Source organism: Oryctolagus cuniculus, chromosome 1 (genome assembly GCF_964237555.1).
Source record: "Oryctolagus cuniculus chromosome 1, mOryCun1.1, whole genome shotgun sequence".
NCBI classification, from domain to species: Eukaryota; Metazoa; Chordata; class Mammalia; order Lagomorpha; family Leporidae; genus Oryctolagus; species Oryctolagus cuniculus.
The window spans coordinates 33,205,354-33,232,623 of NC_091432.1; the positions used below are offsets into that span (position 1 = coordinate 33,205,354).

At 40.7% G+C, this 27,270-nt stretch overlaps 1 protein-coding gene across 12 annotated transcripts in view; it reads left to right on the plus strand.

Moving 5' to 3' along the window:
• CCDC73 (coiled-coil domain containing 73) overlaps positions 1-27,270 on the plus strand; it is a 153,404-nt gene that overhangs the window by 57,088 nt on the left and 69,046 nt on the right. For 7 of the 12 annotated variants that reach the window (XM_051825570.2, XM_051825535.2, XM_070071711.1 and 4 more), the window contains 4 exons: positions 13,530-13,601; positions 23,999-24,070; positions 25,918-25,953; positions 26,697-26,771. In XM_051825570.2, coding sequence (XP_051681530.1) covers positions 13,530-13,601; positions 23,999-24,070; positions 25,918-25,953; positions 26,697-26,771 — 255 coding nt within the window. Of the gene's footprint in view, positions 1-13,170; positions 13,318-13,529; positions 13,602-23,998; positions 24,071-25,917; positions 25,954-26,696; positions 26,772-27,270 lie in introns of those variants that run through there. The other 5 variants (XM_070071699.1, XM_070071718.1, XM_070071725.1 and 2 more) reach the window with 4 other exon arrangements.

Below are 27,270 nucleotides of genomic sequence, written 5' to 3' on the forward strand. Positions count from 1 at the left end.
CTAGATATGATACATAAAGTAAAAATAAATGTGACAGGAAATATTTGTGATATGGAAAATGGTAAGATCAATATCTTACCTAAGGGCTGGCGCCGCGGCTCAATAACCTAATCCTCCTCTTGCGGCACTGGCACCCTGGGTTCTAGTCCCAGTCGGGGCGCTGGATTCTGTCCTGGTTGCTCCTCTTCCAGGCCAGCTCTCTGGCATTTGGATTTGGCTAAAAAGCCCATGAGAGTTTCTCAGGCATGCAAAGCCAAGACACTGTAGCAAAAAATGACCTAAATGAAAAATCTCTGTGAGTTGAGATCTTGGTGGAAAGAAAGGGACATCAAAGAAGGAGGTACCTTTCTCTGAAGGGAAGAGAAAACTTTGGCCAGCGCCGCAGCTCACTAGGCTAATCCTCTGCCTTGCGGTGCCGGCACAATGGGTTCTAGTCCCGGTCGGGGCGCCGGATTCTGTCCCGGTTGCCCCTCTTCCAGGCCAGCTCTCTGCTGTGGCCAGGGAGTGCAGTGGAGGATGGCCCAAGTCCTTGGGCCCTGCACCCGCGTGGGAGACCAGGAGAAGCACCTGGCTCCCGGCTTCGGATCAGCGAAGTGCGCCGGCAGCAGTGTGCCGGCCACAGTGGCCATTGTGGGGTGAACCAACGGCAAAGGAAGACCTTTCTCTCTGTCTCTCTCTCTCACTGTCCACTCTGCCTGTCAAAAAAAAAAAAAAAAAAACTTACCTAAGAAATATTTCTGCAAATCAGGATGAGTAACTCAGTGGAAAACTGCATAGAGGAAAGAAATGCAAGTAATCATAAAGCATAAAAATATCCCTATCTTTACTAATAAAATAAATAGAAATTAGAACAAAAATGAGATATTATTTGCTTCTTATTCTGGAATCATGTTTTTTTAAAGATTTATTTATTTATTTGAAAAGCAGAGTAACAGAGGAAAAGACAGAAAGAGAGGTCTCCCATCTGCTGGTTCACTCCTCAAATGGCCATAGTGGTCAGAACTGAGCAGATGTGAAGGCAGGAGCCAGAAGCTTTATCCAGGTCTCCTACGTGGATGCGGGGGCCCAAGAACATGGACCATGTTCCACTGCTTTCCCAGTCCCTTAGCAGAGAACTGGATCAGAAGTGAAACAGCCAGGACTTGAAAACTGGTGCCCATATGGGATGCCAGGTCTGCAGATGAAGGCTTAACTTACTATGTCACAGCGCTGGCCCCTGGAATAATATTTTAAAAATTAGTAACTCCCAGTGTTGCCAAAAGTCTTCTGGAATGAGTACTGATATCTCCTTTCCCTGCTGAGGTTAATTAATACAGATACTGAACGGAATTTTGGCTTTATTTGTTTAAATTAGAATTTAGAACTTCGTGATCACTAAATATGAATAATTTATATTTTAATTTAGGGTAATGTCTTGTGTAGGTTAAGTTGGGTAAAGATTTTTCCACAGTGATATTTACTATTTTGTTGAGATGGGAAAAGTTATAAGCAATCTAAATATCTGTCAATAGGTAGTAAATAAATTATACTGTTATATTTGTGGCTTTCAGTGAGCCATACTTCATGCTCTTGAATAGATCACTCCTATATTAGCCTTAGACTGTATGTAGGATTTATTTGGCTTTTGGGACATTTGCAAACTATAGAGGCCCCCTACCTGCATGTTGATCCTCACTTGGTAAGTTCTTGCACACTGAGGCTTATTCTCTTAGAACACACCTTCTTGGAAGCCGGCTGCCACATCATAGAGCTCAGATTATTTAATGATGAGAAGCCACATAGGGAGAGACACTGGAGTATGGGAGAATGTCATGGTTATTCCAGCCCCAGCCAAAATATCTTACTTGTGTGAATGTGTGCATGAATGACCTTATCCACAGCAGTGACAGAACTGCCCAGCTGAGCTCAATCAATATACAGAATTGTGGCACTTAATAAGCTGTCATTTTAAATGGCCACAGATAACGCAGAATTAGATTACTGAATCAGATATGTGGACTATTATGTAGCTACTTAAAAGAATGAGGTAGGTATGTATATACTAACATGGTAGATGTTTGCAATGCAGAACGTTCTCTCCATGGTAGTGAGAAACTATAAAAATGACCCACCAAGCTGAAGCTATGAAAAAGGATTTTAAAAATCAGTGGTAGGAATGGGGCAACTGGTGCAGCAGTTAAGATGGGATCTTCATTCCACATTGAATTGTCTGGGTTCAAGTGTCAGCTCTGCCTTCCGAAAGACAGCAGGTGATGGGCCAGGTACTTGGGTTCCTGGCACCCACGTAGATTGAAATCCTGGCTCTTGGGTTCAGTTTGGCCCAGCCCTGGCTTTTGTGTGCATTTGGGGAGTAAAGCAGCAGCTGGAAGATCTCTTTCTTTCCCCACCTCTCTCTTCTGTTCTGTCTCTCTGCCTTTCAGAAAAGATAAAATATTTTAAAAGCAGTGCTAAGGGTCTGATTGCTCTGTGATGTTAAAATATTTGTGAAACATTATTTTATACTCTTAATTACCCATTTTTCCTCAAAATTTCCTTGTTTTTCCTTCCTGTAATCTTGTACAAATAATGAAGGAAATAAATGTTTAGTCTTTAGTACACTATAACTAGAATACTAGAACAATTGAAAATTATTTAAAAATTTTCAAAATTTTTTTGTTATTTGAAAGAGAAGGAGAGAAAGAGCCTTCTCTAATCCATTGGCCCACTCCCCAGATCCCTGCATTAGCCAGGAATTGGGAACTCATTGAGTCTCTCATGATGGTGACAGGGACCTAACTTCTTGGGTCATCACCTGCTAGCTTCCAGGATGCACCTTAACAAAAAGCTGGAATCAGGAGCCAATCCCAGTATTGAACCCAGGCACTCTGATGTGGGACATGGACATCATGATGACCTAACAAGAATCTTACCTGTCAAGCCCAATTCTCACCCCCTGAAACTGTTTTCTGATCCAAATAATCTGTAAAATGGGAATAAAGGAGTTCTACCATAAAGCTTTTAGACTTTTAAGATATGCATTGATTTGATAACCTTTTCCAAACTGTTTCTCAGTTTATGGCTTAGGATAATTGAAGATTTAAGGGTACATTATACCATGTGAAATTTCTATCATTATAACTATGTATTATTTATCAAAATAAAGTTATGAACAAAGTATTACAGTACTTTAGAGAACAGCCATATCAAGTTTGTTAATTGCCAAACGGGACTAAGTCCTGGAATTTTAATTAAACAATCAAAGTTATTGGAGTTTCTGTTAGTCTAAAGTAACAGTGATTTGCCAGAAAATTGTGAGAAAAAAATGGCTAAGTAGGAATATAAAATGTGGCAAATAACAATAAGCAACATTTAGTGCCCTGTAAAATTAATTATGCTATGAGTTCATACCTCTTATCATTATAATTTGTAGAATATATATCTTTATGCTACATGGAAAATTGATAAAAATAGTGTTAGCCACATTTTTGAAAAATAGTATTAGGTTTTTACTATATAAGGATTTTAATTTCATGCTTTCCATTAAAAATTATTTTTATTGGAAATTTCATTTTTTTCTTCTATGTATTCTTCAAGCAGTTTTTAAAAGTTAAGAGAAATGAGAAAAATATATTCAGTAAAAATAAAATCCTATCTCTAACTTCAATAAAGTATCTAGAATATAGAACCTTGGAGGAAGTATTTATTTTTTATTAGATGCCTTAGGACTACAAGGATTTAAGTGTTTTTACAAAAACAATAAAAGAGGAGTAATTTGATGGTTTATTTACTCTTTATAACCTTTAGAAAGTGTCATGTTTTTCAAAGTGCTTGCTTCAGGCTGTAGTTTTACAAGATGGGCTGTGTATTGGTCAGATCTCTTCAATTCTTGACCCTGAACAGATTTAGGGACATAGTACAAGCAGTAGGCACATGTCCAAGCCTCCAAAACTGTTACTGGGACTTTTGCTCTCCTTTTCAAACTCATAATCCACCTCCTACGAAATTACCCAATTCAGTTTCTTATGTCTAACAAAATACTAATAATTCTTCCAAATAGTTTCTTCATCTGATTAGCTAAAAAAAATTCAACATAAATATCTCTAGCATTCATGGGATGACCTCGACATTCTATGTATTTTTTTTAAATTCTCTTCCTCATAACTGTGTCAACCACTTTTTCCACATCAAATTAATTTACTACAAAAAATTCTGACATAGAAAAATATAAATGTTAAAACATTCGTAGCAATTCCTAAATTCTTTTTATTTTTTGTTCAGTTTTGTATCTAGTTTTTACTTTAAAATGTTCTGCCAAAAATCACAATGCACTTGCATATTTAACAAAGGTAAAACACGTTTGGATGGTGTTTGAAGTTTCTGAAGGTGAGTATATCATAACAATCTCTACAGTCCTATAGCATCCACAGTCTTTTAAAGGTAGTATCATGTATTTAAGAGACCATCTGGGTTCAAATACTAGCTATATTTACCTGCTGTATGGCTTATTATACTTTTGTTTCATAAGTTTCCTCGTTTGTAAAATAAAGACAGAGTATCTACCTTATGAATTATACCCAGGATTAAATTAATAAATACATAGAAGTTACTTAGAACAATATCTAGATCATGGTAAGATATCAGAACCCACAGTAACCACAAAAAAGTAGCTTATAACCAAACCTAGAAGATGAAAAGCAGTATCTTGCACATTTTCAATCCAGCTGCTTTGGAAAGAGATGCATGTTATATATACCTTCCCTCCCAGAATAAATGCATATAAGCTTATTTCCTCTTTCAGAAGTTCTGGCTACAGATATTGCAGGAGATTCTAATGTTTCCTCTCTTCAGTTGTCATGTAGCTTTAACTGTTAGTATGCATTTCCTCCCTTCTTTCCTGTTAGAAGAACCCTGACTGTGTCTTAGGTTTCACTTCTCACCAATGTGACTCAGGTGGGTCCTCACTGGTCTTAAACACTTATGAAGACCCATTGTTCTCCTGTGTCAGTTACTGACTTTGGAGTGGGTATGTAACTCAGTTTTGGCCAGTGAGACATTAGGGGATGTCTGTTGGAAAGCTTTTCTGGGAAGTTTTTTATTGCTCTTTAAGAGAATACACTTTTTCTACTACAAGGTACTCTTGTCTGTCCTTAACATCTGTAGTTAAATAGCGGGTTTACTAACCACAGCGAGTAGAAAGTTTAAAGAAAATCACTTTGATAATGACAGAGTAGATAGGTGGGAAGAATCGTAATTGTTGATGTTATTGTTGAGTGAGCCACTGAAATAATCACTTATAGATACACTTAACTTTTATAGCTCTTTTTATGGGGAGTAACTCCCCTGGCTATTGTGAGTTGGGTTTTGTTGTTACTTGTTGGTGAAAACAAAATTCTATTGAAACAACTTTCATGAATGTCTGTCATTGAGTAACATAGCATAAATGTGTTTGTGTGTTTGTGTATTTGTATGTGTTTGGATGTATAATAAATAATACACCTAAGGAAAATATTTCATAACAAAGGCAAATACTTCATTTGTTAATACTACTTTCTGATTCTCTCCAGCATTTTGTTATGAAAATCATCAGACATACAGCAAAATTATAATAATTTTATAATGAACACTCATATACAATTAACATTTTACTATCCTTATATATCTGTCCCTTTTTGACTTTATTACTTGATGATTTCAAAGTAAATTGCAGACATCATTACACTTCCCCCTAAATACTTCAAAATGCATATCATTAAGTGGAGTTCATTAATTTTTTTACAGCTTCCTTCTTTACACTAATTTACATACAATGTAAAATGTATAATCTTAAGTGTTCAGTCAGTGTGTTTTCACAGATGCATATATCTATATAATGCAAATCCTTATCAAGATATAAAGTGTTTACGTCAATGTAGGAAGTTCCAGTGTACCTATTCTTTTTTTTTTTTTTTTTTTTTTTTGACAGGCGGAGTGGACAGTGAGAGAGACAGACAGAGAGAAAGGTCTTCCTTTGCCGTTGGTTCACCCTCCAATGGCTGCCGCGGCCGGCGCACCGCGCTGATCCAATGGCAGGAGCCAGGAGCCAGGTGCTTTTCCTGGTCTCCCATGGGGTGCAGGGCCCAAGCACCTGGGCCATCCTCCACTGCACTCCCTGGCCACAGCAGAGAGCTGGCCTGGAAGAGGGGCAACCGGGACAGAATCCGGCGCCCCAACCGGGACTAGAACCCAGTGTGCCGGCGCCGCTAGGCGGAGGATTAGCCTAGTGAGCCATGGCGCCGGCCTCCAGTGTACCTATTCTGAGGCCAGTTCCGTCCCATTCTCACCCCAATAGGTAACCGCACATTTAATTTCCTTCTACATTCAATGAGTTTTGATTATTCTAACATTTCATATTAATGAAATCATATATTACATACTATTTTAGATAAGAATATGTTTAGCATGTTTTTAATTTATGTTGTTGACTTTATTAGCATAGATCCTGTACTTTTTTTTTAATGATTTATTTTATTTACTTTTTTTGGACAGGCAGAGTGGACAGTGAGAGAGAGAGAGAGAGAGAAATGTCTTCCTTTGCTGTTGGTTCACCCTCCAATGGCCGCCGCGGCCGGCGCACTGTACTGATCTGAAACCAGGAGCCAGGTGCTTATCCTGGTCTCCCATGGGGTGCAGGGCCCAAGTACTTGGGCCATCCTCCACTGCACTCCCTGGCCACAGCAGAGAGCTGGCCTGGAAGAGGGGCAGCTGGGACAGAATCCGGCGCCCCAACCGGGACTAGAACCCGGTGTGCCGGCACCGCAAAGCGGAGGACTAGCCTATTGAGCCATGGCGCCGGCCTTAATGATTTATTTATTTTACTTGAGAGTCAGAGTTACACAGAGAGAGAGGAAAGGTAGAGAGAGAGAGAGGTCTTCCATCCGATGGTTCATTCCCCAATTGGCTGCAATAGCCGGAACCGTGCCAATCCAGAGCCAGGAGCCAGGAGCCTGGAGTGTATTCTGGGTCTCCCACGCAGGTGCAGGGGCCCAAGGACTTGGGCCATCTTCTGCTATCCCAGGCCATAGCAGAGAGCTGGATGGGCAGTGGAGCAGCCAGGACTCGAACCAGTGCTTCAGGCCAGGGCATTACTTGCTGCGCCACAGCACCGGCCCCGATCCTGTACATTTTAAAAAAATATTTATTTATTTATTTGAAAGAGTGAGTGACTGAGTGAGTGAGCGAGCATTTACTCTCTGGTTTACTCCTCAAATGCTTACAACAACCAGGACCAGGCAGTCTGAAGCCAAGAGCCAGAAACTTTATCCACATCTCCCAAATAGGTGGCAAGAACCTAGTACTTGGGCCATTCATCTGTTGCCTCCATGCACATTAGCAGGAAGGTGTATTAGAAGTCTGGAGTAGTCCCAGGACTTGAACTAAGAACTCCAATTTTGAATGCAGGCATCCCACATTCCTTAACTCACTGTGCCATGATGCCCACCCCTAGATCCTGTACATTTTGAAGTATATACTTTTTATTATTTATTTTATTTTTTGTTGTATAATTATATTATAGTTTTATTTCTGCGTGTTCATTGTTATTATTTAGAAATATGATTTTTTTTCTTTCTGTGTTGATCTGTGTCCTATGACCTTGTTGAACTCACTTGTTAATGCTGGAACTTTTTTTTTATAGGTTTCTTAGGATTTTTTTTAAAGTATGAAATCATGTCACCTACAAATAGAGACAGTTTTGTTCCTCTCCAATCTGTTTATTTATGCCTTCTTGCAATGGCTAGAACTTTCACTGCTATGTTGAATAAGAACAAGGACAGCAGAAATCTCTGCCTTGTTCTTGAACTTAAAATGACAGTATTCAATCTTTCACCATTAAATATAATATATGTAGAGATTTTGTAAGTGGTTTTTACAAAAAGTAAAGATAATTTTTGCTATTCCTAATTTTTTCTTAATCATGAACAGGTGGTTGGATTTTGTTAAATGCTTTTTTTGTGTGTAAATTGGATGATAAAATTTTTCTTTAGCTTATTGTTGTGATAAATGACACTGATTTTCATTTGTTGAACCAACTTTCATACCTGGACTAATTCTACCTGGTTATTGTATTTCTTTCTTTTTTATTTTAAGTACATTATTGTATTTTATTTGCTACTACATTGATGTTTTGCATCAAAATCTGTGAGAGAGGCCGAATCTGTAGTGTAGCAAGAGTTAAGCCACCATCTGCCACACCAGAATCCTATATTGTTGCCATTTGTGTCCTGGTTACTCTACTTCCTATCCAGCTCCCTACTGATATGCCTGGGAGGGCAGCGGAGGATGGCTCAACCCAAATGAGGCTCCAGGCTCCTGGCTTGGGCCCAGCCCAGCCCTGGCCATTGTGGCCATTTGGGGAATGAGCCAGCAGATATAGGATCGCATTCTCTCTGACTTTCAAATAATTGAAAAAAAAAAATTTTGCGAGAGATATTTGTCTGAATTTTCTTTCTTATTTTTTTATTTGGTTTTGGTGTCTTGGTAAACAGACCTTATAAAATGAGTTGGAATATGGTTACTCCTCTTTTATTTTTCTGGAAGAGAATGGAATGTAGTGTTAATGCATTCTTAAATGTTTGCCAGCTTTCTCCAGTGAAGCCATCTGGATATGGAGATTTCTTTTAGGCAACCTTTTAAATTACAAGTTCTACTTCTTTAATAGTTACAGGGCTAGTCAGATTGTATTATCTTGGTTGGGTTTTGGTAGCTTGTGGTTTTTGAGGAATTGATCCACCTCTATAAGTTGTCAAATTTATGAGTATAAACTTGTATGTAGCATTCCCTCATTTTTTTTTTTTAATAGTTGGAGTATTTTTGTACAAGGTTTCTTTTAGCTCTTTTTAAAAAATTTTTTTTTTTATTTTAAAGGCAGAGTTTTCAGCAAGGGAGAGGGAGAGACAGATCTTCCATCTGTTGGTTCATTCCCAAAATGGCTGTAACAGCGGGAGCTGGGCTGATCTGAAACCAGGGGCCATGAGCCTCATCCAGGTCTCCCACATGGGTGCAGGGTCCCAAGTACTTGGGCCATCTTCCACTGCTTTCCCAGGTGCATTAGCAGAGAGCTGGATCAGAAGTGGAGCAGCTAGGACTCAGATGGGATGCTAGTTTGCAGGCGGCAGCTTTATATGCTGTGCCATGCCACAATGCCAGACATAGTTTCTTTAGCTCTTTGAGCATATGTAAAAGAGTTGATTTGAAGTCTGTGAAGTAAATCCAATGTTTGGGCTTCTTTGGGGACAGTTTCTATCAACATTTTTTTCTTCCTTTTATGTACAGGTAGCCTTTAGTGTTTCTTTGCTTGCCTTGTAATTATTTTTTTGTTGTTATTGAAAACTATATGTTTTGGGTATTTGGCAACTCTGGAAATCAATTCTTTCCCCCTTCCTAGGATTGCTGCTAGTTGTCATCATTTATTTCCTGACTTTTCTTAATTGATTTGCAAAGTGTATATTCTTTGTTGTGTTTGGCCACTGCAGTTGCTGTCCTATTAGTTTAGGGATCAACTAGAGATTCAAGAGAGATTTCCTTAAACAACTAGAACCAAAAGAGAAAAAATAATCTTTTCTTTGCAGAAGAGTCCTCATTATCAAAAAACTCAGTCATGCAGTTTTGAGCTCTGCCTGTGGAAGTTTTCAGCAGCAGCTTCAGGTTCCTGTTGTGATACCTTATGTTTAGGTGTGGGGTAATTCAAGAATATGTCATTGTTTTAAACACAACCAGGGGGCTTTTCTGACTGACTGCTTCCTGCTTGACTATGGATCTCCCATCTTGATTTTGGGTCTTCCATTTATGTCACTTTCCAGAGAATCTGTCTTTACCATTCTCCCAGCCGTGTCTCCTTCCCTGTTCTCTCTCTCTCTTTTGTTTGTTTGGATGATTCAGAGATACTTTATTATTTCTGCTATATTTGTGATTAACATTTAGTATTTATTTAAAACTTTTATAGAAGCATTAGCATTTTTGATAAGTCAAATTTAGGATATATATGCATATAGTACAATATATTTGATCATTATAGAATCAGAAACACAGGGAAGATGACTAGTTCAAGGAAAACATACCAATAATAAAAATGGAAAATTAGATTATATCGTTTATAGACTTAGTTTACTAACAAACGAGCCTACTGCATTTTTTATGAGAATAGTACTTAGTTTTTTTTATACAGTTATGATTTTTATTTATGAGAAGCACACAAAAGTCTCAAGCAAGTGAAAACCCTCAGGCAGCTCAGCTGGCAGACCCCTGTTCTTGACATGCCTTGAGGTAGGCTACCCGGGGGCCACTTTGCCTGCGGGGTCCAGGGCCACTGGCTGGGGCTGGCAGGATGCAGCAGGCCTGCAAGAGGAACCTGATGACCCTCCTGCCAGTCGTCCTGCTGAGCCCTGCCAGCCCTTGCTTGAGACACAGGCAGTGAAGCTTCCTCAGGCTCAGCTGCTGGGACCTTTGGCACCACAGGGTCCCCACTGCTGCTGGGGCAGGGGCTGGAGGGTGTGGCCACAGGGACAGGTTCCAGGCCTGGGCTGGCATCAGGACTCCTCTGCTCTTGCAGCTGTCCAGGGAGGGGAGAGGCAAGCAGGGAGGCTGCGGTAGCGGCATCAGGCTCTGGCTCTGGCTTGGGTTCCCTGTGGCCCTGAGGTGATAGGGACTCAGAGGTGACAAGGGCAGGCATACACTGGACCTCCCTTGAGGATGTGTACGCAGGTATACCCCACATAACTGCGGGGCTGTGTGGCGAGGCCCCTGCCCAATGTGCGCTGTGCCTACAGGGCTGTACCTGCTTCAGATTCTGCCTGAAGGAACAGCAGAAACATGGGTTTGGGGCGGCCAGAGCCAGATGGCATTGCAGCTCCGGTGCCTGGCAGCAGACCCAGGCCCTCAGGTACTCCTGGGCCTCTGGGTCCTTGGGAACTCCTAAGGGCTGCACCACCTCCTTACCCTCAGCTTCTTTCTGTAAAGGGGGGTGGGGGAGGACCACTGGTAGTCCAGTGATGCGGAGCCAGTTCTGTTGTAGGCCTCTGACACTGGTCCAGGCTTAGCAGCAAGCTCAGGAGCTCCTCCAGGGCCGGGCTGACCACACAGGGCAGCTCATAGCATCCCCTATGGATGCAGTCCTGCAGCTCTGCCAGGTCCCCCCTGATGAAGGTCATGGCCCCCGCCATCAGGGTGAAGAGGATCATGCCCAGACTCCAGATATCTGCCACAAAGGCGTCCTAGGCCTCCGGCTGGAACACCGCCAGGACGCTGTACTCTGGGGTCCTGCAGAAGCCGTACACCAGCACGTCCTTGGCCACTTGGCAGCTGAGCCCAGAGTCCACCAGCTTGACGTTCAGGTCCACTCCAGAAGCAGGTTCTCCAGCTTGAGGTCCCTGTGCACCATGCGTTATGCATGGCAATGGTCCATGGCTGCCAGGATATGGTCAAATATGGCCATGGCCTCGGGCTGAAGCATGCCGTCCTAGCCCTTCATGTGCTGACAGAGGTCGCCCCTTTCTGCCATCCCCAACACCAGGCAATGGTGATGGCTGACACAGCACACCTCCAGCAGCTGGGTGATGTTCTGGTTGGAGGGTGAACCAACGGCAAAAAGGAAGACCTTTCTCTCTGTCCACTCTGCCTGTCAAAAAAATAAATAAATAAAGTGATCGTCATTCTATGAGTCTGCTGTGTAGACTGCTTACCATGTTGGACTCACTCCCTTTTAATTGTATCTATTATTATTAGAAAGGCAGCTAATCCATTTATATGATCCCTTTAATATTTAATCCTATCCATATGATCATTTTAACACTTAAGATATTATTGGGGCCGGTGCTGTGGCACAGCAGGTTAATGCCCTGGTCTGAAGCACCAGCATCTCATATAGGTGCCAGTTCGAGACCCAGCTGCTCCACTTCCCATCCAGCTCTCTGCTATGGCCTGAGAAAGCAGTAGAAGATGGCCCAAGTCCTTGGGCTCCTGCACCCATGTGGGAGACCCAGAGGAGGCTCCTGGCTTCTGGCTTCAGGTCGGCGCAGCTCCGACCGTTGGGCCAGTTGGGGAGTGAACCCAATTCAGCGGATGGAAGACCTCTCTCTCTCTGTCTGTCTCTCCCCTCTCTATGTAACTCTGACTTTCAAATAAACAAATCTTTAAAAAAAAAAAGATGTTATTATTACCAACCAGCTTAAGGGGATTTAGGGTCCATGGCAAGTTTTTAAGTTGTACTCTTAGAAGTAAGTCCATAGGAATATATGCAGAACTATACATCTTTACAGTTACAAACTTCATACACTTCATAATTACAATATTAGGAACATGGTGATTCTTCCCACCATGCCTCTCCCCCCCATACTCCCACCCCTCGTCCTCGTCCCTCTCTCATTCCTCTTTTTCTTAAATGCTGCAGTCTTAGGTAAACCTCAGCCTCAGGATGAGATCTTCATAAGTGTTCTGGTCCCTCTTCCTAACATGATGCTTAGTATTGTTAACTGGAGTATTCCTGGGGCCGGCATGGTGGTGCAGTGGGTTAAAGCCCTGGCCTGAAGTGCCAGCATCCCATATGGGCGCCAGTTCAAGTCTCTGCTGCTCCACTTCCCATCCAGCTCTCTGTTATGGCCTGAGATAGCAGTAGAAGATGGCCCAAGTGCTTGGGCCCCTGCACCCACGTGGGAGACCCGAAAGAAGCTCTTGGCTCCTGGCTTCAGATCGGCACAGCTCCGGCTGTTGCAGCCATCTTGGGGAGTGAACCAGTGGATGGAAGACCTCTCTCTCTGTCTCTACCACTCTGTAACTCTGTCTTTCAAATAAATAAAATAAATCTTTTTAAAAAAAACTGGCGTATTCCTGCCTCTCCTTACAATAGAGCTATTCTGTTTGTCCACTCCTCAGTGCAGCTGCAGTGGGTTTTCACAAACATTCTCAGGTTGTAGTTTTTATTGGCCTGCCCTCATAGATTAAGGCTTTCTTTTTTCTTTCCTTCTGGGAGAAAAGGATGACAGATCTGTCTAGATAGAGTTCAGTGGTGAGTGTTGTTCCCCTTTCCAAGCTGCAGAGGTTTCCACTAGTGGCCTTAGCTATAGTTTTTGTTGCTCTGATCCCTACAGATTATGGGCGCTGGACTGGAGAGGAGCCAGGAAAGATGGCTTGTGTTTGCTGTTCCTCTCCACAGTCAGTACTGCAGGGGAAAGGTTCTCAGCACTCTGCCCCACTTTCTTGAAAGAACCTGGTGATTTTCCTTAAAGAAAAGTCTTCCAGAGGGTAGAAACTTCCCTCTTTCAAGGCTTCTCAAGGTACCCCTGTGCTTACAGCAGCCCTTATGAAGGTGTAAGTAGACGCTAGGGTTCCATTTTTTTCCTGCAGGCATGTGTCTATTCAGATTTTGAGTTACTTGATTGTTCTGAGACCTCAGTTCCCTGAGGATTTATCCATTTAATTTGCAATTTGTTCAGCTTTTTTTCATTATAAGGGTGAGAAGATAACTTTCTATCTCTAGAAAGAGCTGAAACTGACAGTCTTAAAACTTCTCATTTTCATAGGAAGCAGAGACTCAATATGAAGAACAAATCGGCAAAATTATTGTGGAAATACAAGAACTCAAATGGCAAAAGGTGAGTATTTTTTTAACCCCAGATGAACATTAATTTAAAAATATGTTGTAATCCATATTTCAAAGTTAACTTTTAAATTTCATAAATATATTTGGTGAGAGAGTGCATTATTTTAAACAAAGTCTCATGGAAACTCCAACTAAAACTGTTCATTACTTTTGGCCTTCAGAAAACTGAGAATGAAACTTTTGTTTTATTCTCTTCAATATTAACATAGAGAGGTAACTCTGAAAACAACTATGAACTATTTTACATCTGAGAAATATTTTGTATTATAAGGGAGTGAGAATATTTTTAAAGAACTCAGAACCAGTACAATATTTTCCCAGTGTGTTACATATTGTAACCAAATAGGAAAAAATAGTTCAGCTCTTTCTCTCTAGCTTTAACTGTATTGAAGCATTTATAACACAGTGCTTCCTATGCCTTTTCACCAAAGTAAAACTAAAAATTAAAGCTTAATGTTAGTCCCTCTTCTCATTATCTGGCAATATTGAAAACAAGTACTTAGAAATAACATCAGTATTCAGGTGACAGAGAATGCATCACCAGAAATGATTGGAATTTTGGTGCCAGCTGGATCTGCAACATTGTGCAGAATATTAGAGTGTACCCAGGTTTTGATTATATGAGTGATGGACCTGTGTGAGGAGAAAGAACAGGTAAATATTATATATAAACTGAAGCTCAAACCAATTTCAAAATGTCAACACCATAAAGTTATCAGAATCCTTCATTTAATCAGTAAGTTTAATATAATACAATATCACGAGTGTGTTTGGACTCCTTAAACTGGTTCTATGGCTTGTGTAGAAATAAACACATCAGAGTGGCCACAGGGACCAGCACTGTGGTGCAGTGGATTAATACTCCGCCTGTGGTGCCGGCATCCCATGTGAGCACTGGTTCTAGTCCCAGCTTCTGCTCTTCCAATCCAGTTCTCTACTATGGCCTGGGAAAGCCAGTAGAATATGGCCCAAGTCCTTGGGCCCCTGCATCCACATGGGAGACCCAGAAGAAGCTCCTGGCTCCTGGCTCTGGATCGGCACATCTCCAACTGTTGTAGCCATTGGGGAGTGAACCAACAGAAGGAAGACCTTTCTCTCTGTTTCTCCCTCTCACTATCTGTAACTCTACCTGTCAAATAAATCCTTTTTTTTTTTTAAAAAAAAAAAGAATGGCTGGAAAGTTTTTGAAAAAGATGAGGGTGAAATAGCCATATTCAGTTCTTAATATACTATGATATAGAACAATATAAAGCAATAATAATAAAGCATACTATGTTATAAAGCAATAATTACAGTTATTAGTAATGTACATGACTAGTTATTTAGTGGAACGTAAATGTCTAGAAATAGATTTAGATGTCTAATTTAGTGAATGGTAAAGATAGCTTTCAAATTGCTGAGGAAGAATACATTATTTAACAAATGTTTTAGAGCTGCATTCCATCTAAGGGTAACTAAAGCCAGATTCCTACCTTTACAAACTTGTAGAAAAACAGGAACTTTCATAGAAAGTCCTTGCTGCATTTCCCATCTCGAATCAGCACCCATATGAGATGCTGGTGCTTCCGGCCAGGGCGTTAACCCGCTATGCCACAGCACCAGCCTTGAGTTTCTGGGTTGTTAACAAAAAGGAAAACAAATATTTAGGAAAATAAAGGACAAAGGCCTGCAAGCCAAAGCACTGTAGTCTATTGCTCTGGTTATCTAGATTGGAGGTTGGCAAGGTTTTTCTTCAAAGTCATACAGTAAATATTTCAGGCTTTTTGGGCCATTTGGTCTCTGTCCCAACCGTGAAATGGCTGGTTGTGTGAAAGCAGCTATGGAAAGTACTTAAATGAATTAATGTGGTAGTGCTCCAATAAAACTTTATTTTGGACTCTGAAATTTCACTTTATGGAATTTTCAGGGGACTTGAAATATTTGTTGTGTTTTAGCAACTTAAAAAAATGTAAAATCTATTCTCAGCTCACAAGCTGTACAAAAACAGCCAGCTACATTTGGCCCCTAGGTCCAACTTTGTTGACCTCTTTTCTAAATCTTATTTTGTAGACTTGGGTAGAGGCTTGTCTATATCATGTAGTTTCCTTCTTGATTTAGAAAGCTTGAATGATGAAGTTTTCTTAAGATTTCTTAGTTTAAAATCTCTTGTTGGAATGGCAGTCCAGGTATTGGAGAAGGAAACCTAGTATCTGTTTATCCAGGAGACATGAATCCAAGGATCTATGCCCTAGAGTTTAGCAGTCAGAGTACTTTATAGGATTGTGTTCAGCATGATTTCCAGGTGTGTGCATGTGTGTGTGTTTCTCTGTCTCACTGTTCCATTCCAGAAGACACTGTCTCTGAGTTTTAGGATATGTAGAGGAAAGGCAGCTTCTATCTGTTGGTGAAATAAAGCTAAAATATAATTGCATGAGTCCCTTGGAATACTTTACTAGGTTTGTCTAAAGTAACGAAATGTCCAAAAGCCAACTTCATAGGGCAGTGTCTAACAAGTTTGTATGGTGACAGCCACTAAATATAGGAGAGCATAGACTTCATGGTCTTGGAAGTTGGGAGGTAATATTTTTGGTCATATGAGTTTTTTTTTATATATTTATTTTTATGAGACTAATGCATTGCCTGCTGTGCTAAGGAGGCAGGCTTTTATTTTTATTATGTGAAAGGCAGAGTTAGAGAGACATACAAATAGAGATCTTCATCTGCTGATTCATTCCCCAAATGGCCACAATGGCTGGAGCTGGGCTGATCTGAACTAGGAACCAGGAGCTTCTTCCAGGTATCCCATGTGGGTGCAGGGGCCCAAGTATTTGGCCATCCTCTGCTGCTTTCCCTGGTGCATTAATAGGGAGCTAGATTGGAAGTGGAGCATCTGGGTCCTGAACCGGTGCCTATATGGGATGCTGACACCTCAAGCGGTAGCTTTACCTGCTACTCCACAGTGCTGCCCCTGTCCTCCCTCCTTCCCCCTGTTTATATGAGTTTTAAAAGTGTTAGACTTAGTGTGCCCCTTTCCCTCAAGATTGAGGATGTTGAGGGCAGTGAATTTTCTAAATAAATGACAAAGCTTTGGAAATAGTTGCAATAAAAATGAAAGCCTTTCCCGGGGAGACTCGGGTTGGGAACACAAAATCAAGCAATTTTTCTTTGCCGAAGAACTGTAGCTCTCTGGCAAGAAAAAGTTTCAGTCCATCTTGAGGAGAAGTAAGCAGTGTTAAGAATATATTCAGAACGCTTTGCAGGAGTTACTTTTAGAAAATCCATTTGTAGGTGTGTATAGGCATCCTGGGGCTTGAATTTACAAGAGTGACAATCTCACTGGGATGGTGTTGATGACAGATTAGATACTCAGCATCTCAATAAAATATCTCACCAGTGCCAGTTGAGTGTAGTGTCATTTGTCCTCATTCAGTTGGTAATTTCAAGTAAGTTTTGCAAAGTTCCATTGAGGTCCTCTGGTGCCACCAAGTGTCTGTCCTGAAAGTGTCCTGCAAGAGATTTTCTTTGTGTAATTTACATTGTTTTCTTTGTGGAATTTGGAGCCAGTTTTGGGTATTCCAAAATAGCCTTTTTAGATCTTTCCAAAATTTTGGATTTTGGGGTATCATGGGGGCCAGGACAGTGTGTCATGAGATTAGGACAATTCCTTTATCTTTTATTTTTTTTTTAGTGTAGGTTTATGATAGCCACCTCCTTAGCAAGCTTTGGAGCCCTTAAGATTGTTGACAATTTGAAATTGGGACTTCTGGTGAGGCTGGGAACTCTCATTGTCTCTACAGTATTCCAAAGGCATAGCTGCTATTAGGGTTAATTTAATTCTCTTGTCTCTTAACAATTGGCAAGCTTTGCTGAGTAGGATGAGTTCTGTCATCTGGGTTTCTTTTACCTCTGGTAATGAGTGTTAATTTAGGGGTCAGTTAAGGCTGTTGCAGTGTATCCTGCCTAATATTTTTCCCATTTCAGTTTCAAAGTCTGACCTAGAAACAAATAAGATTAAACATAGATTTAATTTAGGGAGAGTTTCTAATCAATTTGTTTGAGACACATTCATTGCTCAGTAACTAGCTCATTATGGATTTCTCCTTTTTTGAGGAAAAGAAAGAGTTTAAAAAATATAAAGGCCGGAGCCACGGCTCAATAGGCTAATCCGCCTGCAGCGCCGGTACCCCAGGTTCTAGTCCCGGTCGGGGCGCCAGATTCTGTCCCGGATACTCCTCTTCCAGTCCAGCTCTCTGCTGTGGCCTGGGAAGGCAGTGGAGGATGGCCCAAGTGCTTGGGCCCTGCACCCATATGGGAGACCAGGAGGAAGCACGTGGCTCTTGGCTTCGGATCAGTGTGGTGCGCCGGCCACAGCGGCCATTGGGGGATGAATCAATGGAAAAAGGAAGACCTTTCTGTCTGTCTCTCTCTTACTGTCCACTCTGCCTGTCCAAAAAAAAAAAAAAAAATATATATATATATATATATATATATATATATAAAGAACTTCGGGTGGGCATTTGGTACAGCAGTTAAGACACTGCTTGAGAAACCTGCTTCCCATAACAGAAGTTCATAGGGGTGAACTTGATTGCTGAGAAACATATTTTCAATGAGCAACAAGGATTGTACAGTATGAAGAATCATCAAGTTTAAACCCAATCTTTAAACCAAATCAGTGGAAGCCTCTCATAGTTTGGCTTTTGTTAATATTGTCCTTTGATCAGAAAGTGGCTTTTGCCACTGAATCTGAGGTTAAGACAGAAAGAGTTGGACCCTGATGATTTCTGTAGAATTCTGTTAGAGTATTAAGGGAAGTACAAATAGGTAGAAAGCTTAAAGACAATTAGGAAGGCCCCTGGTGCTGTGGCACAGTGGGTTAAATCACCATCTGCATTGTCAGCATCCCGTCCCAGTGGCTCCACTTCTGATCCAGTTCCCTGCTAATGTGCCTAGGAAAGCAGCAGAAGATGGTCCAAGTGCTTGGGCCCCTGCACCCACGCGGGAGACCCAGAAGAAGCTCCTGGCTTTGGCCTGGCCCAGCCCCGGCCATTGTGGCCATCTGGGGAACAAACCAGCAGATGGAAGCTCACTCTCTGTCTCTTCCTATCTCTCTCTCTCTGTCTTTCAAATAAACTTTTTAAAAATAATAATAATAGAGTTAGTCTTTGAGCTCTTCTCATCTTTAGAACTTAGCTAGTCACGCCACGGCTCACTAGGCTAATCCTCCGCCTGCGGCACCGGGTTCTAGTCCCAGTTGGGGCGCCGGATTCTGTCCCGGATACTCCTCTTCCAGTCCAGCTCTCTGCTGTGGCCCGGGAAGGCAGTGGAGGATGGACTCGCATGGGAGACCAGGAGGAGGCACCTGGATCCTGGCTTCTGATTGCCAGCCGTAGCAGCCATTTGGGGGGTGAACCAATGAAAGGAAGACCTTTCTCTCTGTCTCTCTCTCTCTCACTGTCTAACTCTGCCTGTCAAAATTAAAAAAAAAGAACTTAGCTAAAACTTGTCCAAGTATTGTTTTGTTCTTTAAATTTTATTATTATTAGAGAGAAATCCCTCCCAACTTTTGGTTCATCCCCACCCCTGCTAAATACTCACAACAGCCAGGTGGAGTACAGAAGCTGGGACCTCAATCCAGGTCTCCTGTGTAGGTAATAGGAACCTAAGTGGGTTTCTTGAGCCATCACCTGCTGCTTCCTAGGGTCTCCATTAGCAAGAGGCTGGAATTGGCCGGCACCGCGGCTCACTAGGCTAATCCTCCGCCTAGCGGTGCCGGCACACCGGGTTCTAGTCCCTGTCGGGGCGCTGGATTCTGTCCCAGTTGCCCCTCTTCCAGGCCAGCTCTCTGCTGTGGCCAGGGAGTGCAGTGGAGGATGGCCCAAGTGCTTGGGCCCTGCACCCCATGGGAGTCCAGGAGAAGCACCTGGCTCCTGGCTTCGGATCAGCGCGGTGCGCCGGCCACAGCGTGCCAGCCGGAGGGTGAACCAACGGCAAAGGAAGACCTTTCTCTCTGTCTCTCTCTCTCACTCTCCACTCTGCCTGTCCAAAAAAAAAAAAAAAAAAAAAAAAAAAAAGGCTGGAATTGAGAGTCAGAGCTGGGTATCAAACCAGGGAGCTCTGTAGAGGTCTCAGGTATCTTAACTGGCTTCTTAACCACTAGTACAAAGCCCACTCCATTGTTCACATATTATGTAGGTGTAGTTTAGGCAAATTTTAGGTCTCTAAGGATCTTTAGTAAGTGCTTAAGCACAACTATGACAAGGTGAATTAACTTTCCCAGAAAAAAATAGATGTTAACTATCTTGATCTAATTGGACACTATAGACAGTAGGACATGTGTCTGTAGTGGTAAAGTAATATATTTTTTAAAGAATTATTTTATTTATTTGAAAGAGTTAGAGCCAGAGAGAGGTCTTCCATTCTGCTAGTTCACTCCCCAAATGACTGCAATGGCCAGAGCTGAGCTGATCCGAAGCCAGGAGCCAGGAGCTTCTTCCAGGTCTCTGATGCTGGGCCATCTTCTGCTTTCCCAGGCCATAGCAGAGAGCTGGATTGGAAGAGGAGTAGCTGAGACTTGAACCAGCACCCACATGGGATTCTGGCTCTGCAGGCTGGGGCTTTAACCCACTGCACCATAGCTCTGGTTCCAAATAATGTATTTTTTTAATTTATTTATTTGAAAGGCAGTGTTACAGAGCGAGCGAGCAAGTGAGAGAGAGATCTTCCATCTGTTGGTTCACTCCCTCTGGGCCAGGCTGAAGCCAGGAGCCAGAACTTATTCTAGGTCTCCCATGTGGGTGCAGGGACCCAAGCACCTTGTCATCCTCTGCTGCTTTCTCAGGCTCATTAGCAGGGAACTTGAGCTAGTGCTCTTATGGAGTGCTGGGATTTCAGGTGGTTGCTTTACCCACTACACACAACGCTGCCTCTTAAAGTAATGTATTTTAGGGTAACACTGAATATAAAAGGGTTTGAGCTCAGTACCACAAAGAAGTTGCTAAAACGGTTATTTTATTTATGACCTCAAGATCCAAACAAATCTTTTTCTTTACACCTTGGGTTTCTTAATTGGGGAACTACAATGTTTAAAGACTGGCATAAGGTAGGATTCTTTTAAGGCTGTTGGACTATTGGCTTTAATCTTCTTTGGCTTCTGGTTCTAAGGTATTTTGTAAAGGTAGGTACAGCTTTAGATGGGTCAGTCTGAACCCTCTTGTCAACATCAGGAACACTTTCTACAAAGAATGTCACTTCATCATCTTCAATTTGGCTTGATCGTTCACAAGGTATCAGTAAGTCAGTGTCCAAATTAGCTATGATAAGATTATGAATATGTAAGCCCCCACAGATCTTAAAAAATACCAGGAGAGAGCTTAATTTTGCAATTCTTATTATGTAATACTTACCTATCTAATAAGTTAGTGGGTATGATAAAAAAGGAAAAACTACTTCTCACATGGAAACCCAATAGTAACACTCACAGGCTGAAACAGGAAGAGTTCCTATGGATTATTAGAGGTGCCCACTGTCTAAGTAGTTCACTGACCTGAAGGAGTCAGTCTTTTTACTCTTTTGAGAAATCTCTCTTTACAAGTTTGAGGATAAAATAAGAAATTGAGTGCATGTTTTCTTACCACAGTAGTGCCATTGATTTGCTCATTTTTTTTTTTTTTCCATTTTCTTCTGCTCATAGCAGATGTCTTTACTAAGAGGCTCTCTCTTTTGGTGCTTGATGAGTATAATAGGAGCATTTTGTTGTTTAATCTGTAAGTTTATTCTGCCTTTTTAAGCCTATTTTGGAGATCTGGTAATAGATTCCAATTTCGTTGCATATTAAAATATCCTATTTTTGGATTTAGGGCTGTTCACAAAAAGTGAATAGAGGTCAGCGCCGTGGCTCACTAGGCTAATCCTCCGCCTTGCGGCGTCGGCACACCGGGTTCTAGTCCCTGTCGGGGCGCTGGATTCTGTCCCGGTTGCCCCTCTTCCAGGCCAGCTCTCTGCTGTGGCCAGGGAGTGCAGTGGAGGATGGCCCAAGTGCTTGGGCCCTGCACCCCATGGGAGACCAGGATAAGTACCTGGCTCCTGCCATTGGATCAGCGCGGTGCGCTGGCCGCAGCGTGCTGGCCACGGCGGCCATTGGAGGGTGAACCAACGGCAAAGGAAGACCTTTCTCTCTGTCTGTCTCTCTCACTGTCCACTCTGCCTGTCAAAAAAAAAAAAAAAATGAATAGAGAGGTAGAAGTCACATCTTCAGAATTTACTCTTCAAAGAACCTCTCATTGAAGTCTTCTGTGAACTTACTCTTTTCCTTCCTTGCTTGTAGGACTGGATTATAAACTATTTTATTTTCACAGGAAAAATGCTGGAGATAGCCTTCTCCACAACTTTTCTAAAATATATCTGATTTCCTGTGCAGTTTGGGACTTTGTATATAATTCTTGGGATCTTCTCACTTTACCTTCTCCATTTTTTTGTTTGTTTACTTGGTGTGTTTTTTTTTTTTTTTTTTTTTTTTTTTTTGCATCTGAGTATTTGAACCAATTGATAGATCTGGAGAGAGGCAATATTATATTTATATTTTTAAAAATTACTTGAGAGAGAGTGAGCAAGCTCCCATCCAGTGGTGTGTACTCTCCAAATACCCACAACAGCCAGAACTGGTATGGGTTGAAGCTGAGAACTGGCAACCCAATCCAGGTCTCCCATTTGGGTGGCAGGAATTCAATTACTAGAGCCATCGTTGCTGTCTTTCAGGATTACCTTAGCAGGAAGCTGGAGTCAGGAGCTGGAGCTGGGAATCAAACTCATCTACTCTGATGTGGGACACAGGCATCTTGCCCTGAGTGTTATATTTTTAAATTAGCTATGAGAATTAAAATGCTTTAAAGTAATTACTGACCTCAGAAAAATGAACAGTTTAGCAGATTAAAAAATGCAATCATGGGGTAATATGTGATTCAGCACTGAATAATACATAATCATAATATATAAATATATAATATATAATATATAATCCATGTTATGATTATTGATTAAAGCTATAATTTTGATATAACTGTTGAAAGAATAGGAGGAGATATGGGGTAAGAGTATTTAATTTGCAACTGTTGTCATAAGAGGCTATTACTGAGTAAATATAATTAGAAATCTAGAGGCAAATAACAGAAAAATTTGAGTGTCTGCCATTTTTAGACCTAAGGCATTTTTAGTAATGAAAATTATAATAGAGAAGCTTTTTTTTTTTTAAGATTTATTTATTTGAAAGGTAGAGATACAGAAGAGAGAGAGAGAAAATGATCTTTCATCTGCTGGTTCACTTCCCAGATGGCTGCGATGACCAGGGCTGGGCCAGGCAGAAGCCATGAATCAGGGACTTCATCTGGGTCTCCCACGTGGGTGGCAGGGGCCTAAGACTTGGACCATCTTCTGCTTTTCCAGGCACATTAGGTGCCCATATGGGATGCTGGCATTGTGGGCGGTGGTTTAACCCGCTGCACCACAATTCTGACCCCCAAAGAACAGCTTCAAAGTTATCTTGAATGTAAAAAATAGAACATACAATTCCACTAAAAGTGGGAGAGAGAGAGAAATGTAATTGCTATGTACATGTTTTACAGAAATGCTCTGTGGTGGTTTTGATTTTGCAAAAAACTTATTTCAATGAAGTTAAGGATGTATATGTTGACAGGTGACATATGTCTTACATAATAAAACGGATTTCCCTGGAAAGCTTAGGACTATAGTGTGCTTGTGTACTGGGGCTACTAATTTTTAATAACTTTTGATTAAAATATATGTTTTTTTTTTTTTTTTGACAGGCAGAGTTAGACAGTGAGAGAGACAGAGAGAAAAGTCTTCCTTTTTCCTTTGGTTCACCCCGCAAAATGGCCACCATGGCTGGTGCGCTGCACTGATCCAAAGCCAGGAGCCAGGTGCTTCCTCCTGGTCTCCCATATGGGTGCAGGGCCCAAGCACTTGGGCCATCCTCCACTGCCTTACCGGGCCACAGCAGAGAGCTGGACTGGAAGAGGAGCATCCGGGACAGAATCTGGCGCCCCAACCGGGACTAGAATCCAGGGTGCCAGTGCCACAGGCAGAGGATTAACCAAGTAAGCTGCAGCGCTGGCCAAAATGTATGTTCTTGAACAAAGTTTTGGAGCAAGCCAAGAGTTTAGATGTTTAAAAAGTAATGATTTTTTTGTCTTGGAGAAGCAGTTGGAAGCAGAATTTTTGTATGAAAATTTCATGGCAAAATATTTTTAAATAATTGGTGTAGAGTTGCATTTCCAGAGCATAAAGTAATATATTCAATAAATGTTTAACTCTCATTTAAATTGTAAGCCTGATTAAGATTTAAAAATGAGTTGCTAGAACTTATATTTTAACTTCTCATAATTTTTAAAATAGGAATCTCTTCAGAATCAGAAGGAAACATTAGTAAAGCAACACAAGGAAGCAATGGCAGTTTTTAAAAAGCAGGTAATTTCATAAGGATAGACAAACACTTCAATTTTAAATATTATATTTCCTTTCCCTCTTATGAATATTATGACAAGCTGTTCTTCATGCCCACAGAAAACAAAAGGGAAAAATGGGTATTTTGGTATGTAGGAAATGAATACAGATACTTTGAGTCATAACTGATGATAGTATAAAGGAAGTGAGTAAAACTGTTTTCATGGACATGGGAAAACATGTTCTCATTTGTCCTTTAAATAACTTAGGTTAATAGGATTTGTGTGTGCTCATTGCTTCTTTTCCCTTTTCCCTTTCTCTCTTCACTTTTACTAGCATCTTACCTTCCCTACTGAGTCCTAATACTGATGAACAGCTGAGATGCAGCCAGGCAGGTGTAAAGGATGAGGAGAGGTAGTATCACATGCTGAAGCCTCCATAAATATCAGTTGGCAGTAATGAAGAAATACCTGTAGAAAAATGGAAAAAAATAAAAAAAATTTAAAGGAAATGAATAACAATACATTCAGTTTATTTAAATTCTATAGCTCTTTTGACTGTCTCAAATTTCTCTTCAGTCTGTATTTAGAAAACATTGGTTTAAGAAAATGTGCTGATGCAAAAATATCCTCTGGAAGTTTTTTCTTTTCATCTATCCCACCATCTTTATTTTTCTTTTTCCTTTCCTCTCTTTGTCTCATCTTCATGCAAGTATGTGTGTTTAGAAAAAAAAATACACATATAGAGTTAAACCTATATAATTTAAATCACTTGTAGGTTAAGGTTATTGATAGCTTAGTATGAATTTTTTAAAACAAATGATGAATTTTCATCCCTTAATTTGAAATAGGCCCAAAGTTGTGGGTTTAATTGAAAGGTAGGAAGCAGAAGTCAATAATGGGGCATAGTATTCTCTTGGAGAGAGCAAATCTAGTCTTTGCCATCACAAGGGACTTTGGTCAAGGTAAGAATTCTCAGTTACCTGACAGGTAATGGAGAAAGTGCTGTTATGTCCTTTTTTTAAATTTGTTTTTCAGGGCTCTTGTGAGGAATAAGTAAGTGAGGAATTTGGGAAATTTTTTGACAGGCAGAGTTAGACAGTGAGAGAGACAGAGAGAAAAGTCTTCCTTTTTCCTTTGGTTCACCCCGCAAAATGGCCACCATGGCTGGTGCGCTGCACTGATCCAAAGCCAGGAGCCAGGTGCTTCCTCCTGGTCTCCCATATGGGTGCAGGGCCCAAGCACTTGGGCCATCCTCCACTGCCTTACCGGGCCACAGCAGAGAGCTGGACTGGAAGAGGAGCATCCGGGACAGAATCTGGCGCCCCAACCGGGACTAGAATCCAGGGTGCCAGTGCCAAAGAGAATTTTACTTCTTGACAATTTTGTTCATTTTCTGTGATGCTTACAATATTAAATTATTCTCCTTTGGCCACATGTGGTTTCATTTTCCTGTTTTAAAATGTCATTTTGAGAATTCATTACTTATTAGACTGTCAAATACATCTAAATTTTTTTCATATCAAATACTACCAATATAAATATAAATGATACTGATTTCATAAAATTGTACCTTCAGAAAATGATACATGCTATTATTTAGGAGTAGATGATAAAATATTCAGACATTTAGGAAAAAACTTCTGTAGGGTAAAACTATCAGTATCTCTAAACAATGTGATTAAATTGTTCATTTACTCTGGTCACTGGTCTTTTCCTTTTATATTTTTCTGAATGTGGAAGTAGCTTATTCACATTATATTAAGTTCAAATAACATAGACATCTAAATGTTTCTTTAGTCTCATTAACCAGTGTAAATCACTGTTAACAGTTTACTAACCTGTGTTTTACTTTTAAAAATTATATATCAGTTTCAAATGAAGATGTGTGCCTTGGAAGAAGAAAAGGTATGTATTAATTTTTTAAAAAATTTAATCATAGCTAATTGGATTTGATTAAATTGTTCACCATAGTAAAAAGAGCATTGGTAATAAACCAGTGAAGACCATTGAATGCTTACAATCCTGGAAATAGAAAGTACCCAGCTTGACTTCTGTCATTTTACAGTTGACAATAACGAAGCCTAACAGGATAAAATGACTTGCCATGGCAAAGGTGGAACTAGAACCCATACCTCTTGAGCCTCACATAAATGTTCTTTCTCCTGTACTGCAGTGTTTCTATTAACTGTATGTTTTAAGTGCTATTTCAATGTAATTATATTCTTGAATAAAAAAAATACTGAAATGACTTGGTCTGTATGTGGGTGCAGAGGAGATACATCTAATGAACCCAGCTATTTATCTGGCACTAACTATTTTCTCTAGTTATTTAATAATTAATATATATTATATCAATGAATATTCTATGTATAACATAATCTATAGTCTCTATTTTTAGCAAAAGATGTTTAAAAATTCTCCCATATCCTTATAGTCAAAAGACAAATGCACCTGTATCTTACTAGTTAAAATACAGTTGGTTCTACTGGTCCTGTATCATAAATATACTTTGTAGTACAGATACTGGTTTAAAGCCTGTAAAATACTGGATTTAAGATAAAGATTTTTGGCTCCTGAGCTCTTACATTTTACCTTTATGTGATATTGTTTGCATTAGAAAGTATTGAAATATACTTTTTTACTTAAAGGGAAAATTTCAACTTGCTACAGAAATAAAAGAAAAAGAAATAGAAGGATTGAAGGAGACATTGAAAACATTGCAGGTAAAGTAGCTTAGTGTTGCTTAAAGAAGAATTTGATATTTTAGCATCATATTAGTTAAATGCTATTAAACATATAAGCTACGAAAGCAAAGCTGACAAAAATTTACATATGATATATTCCATGCCTTAATACAAGTACATTTTCTCTGGGAGTCTTTCAAATTCAAGTGTCAAGTTTTGCTTCATCTTTTGGTTTAAAAAGAAATATTAAAGTAACTTATTTATTATTATTATTTATTTGACAGATAGATAGTGAGAGAGATAGAAAGGTCGTCCTTTGGTTCACCCCCCAAAATGGCTGCTATGGCCGGCGCTGCGCTGATCCAAAGCTGGGAGCCAGGTGCTTCCTCCTGGTCTCCCATGTGGGCACAGGGGCCCAAACACTTGAGCCATCCTCCACTGCCTTCCTGGGCTACAGCAGAGAGCTGGACTGGAAGAGGAGCAACCGGGACTAGAACCCGGCACCCATATGGTATGCCAGCGTCGCAAGGCAGAGGAT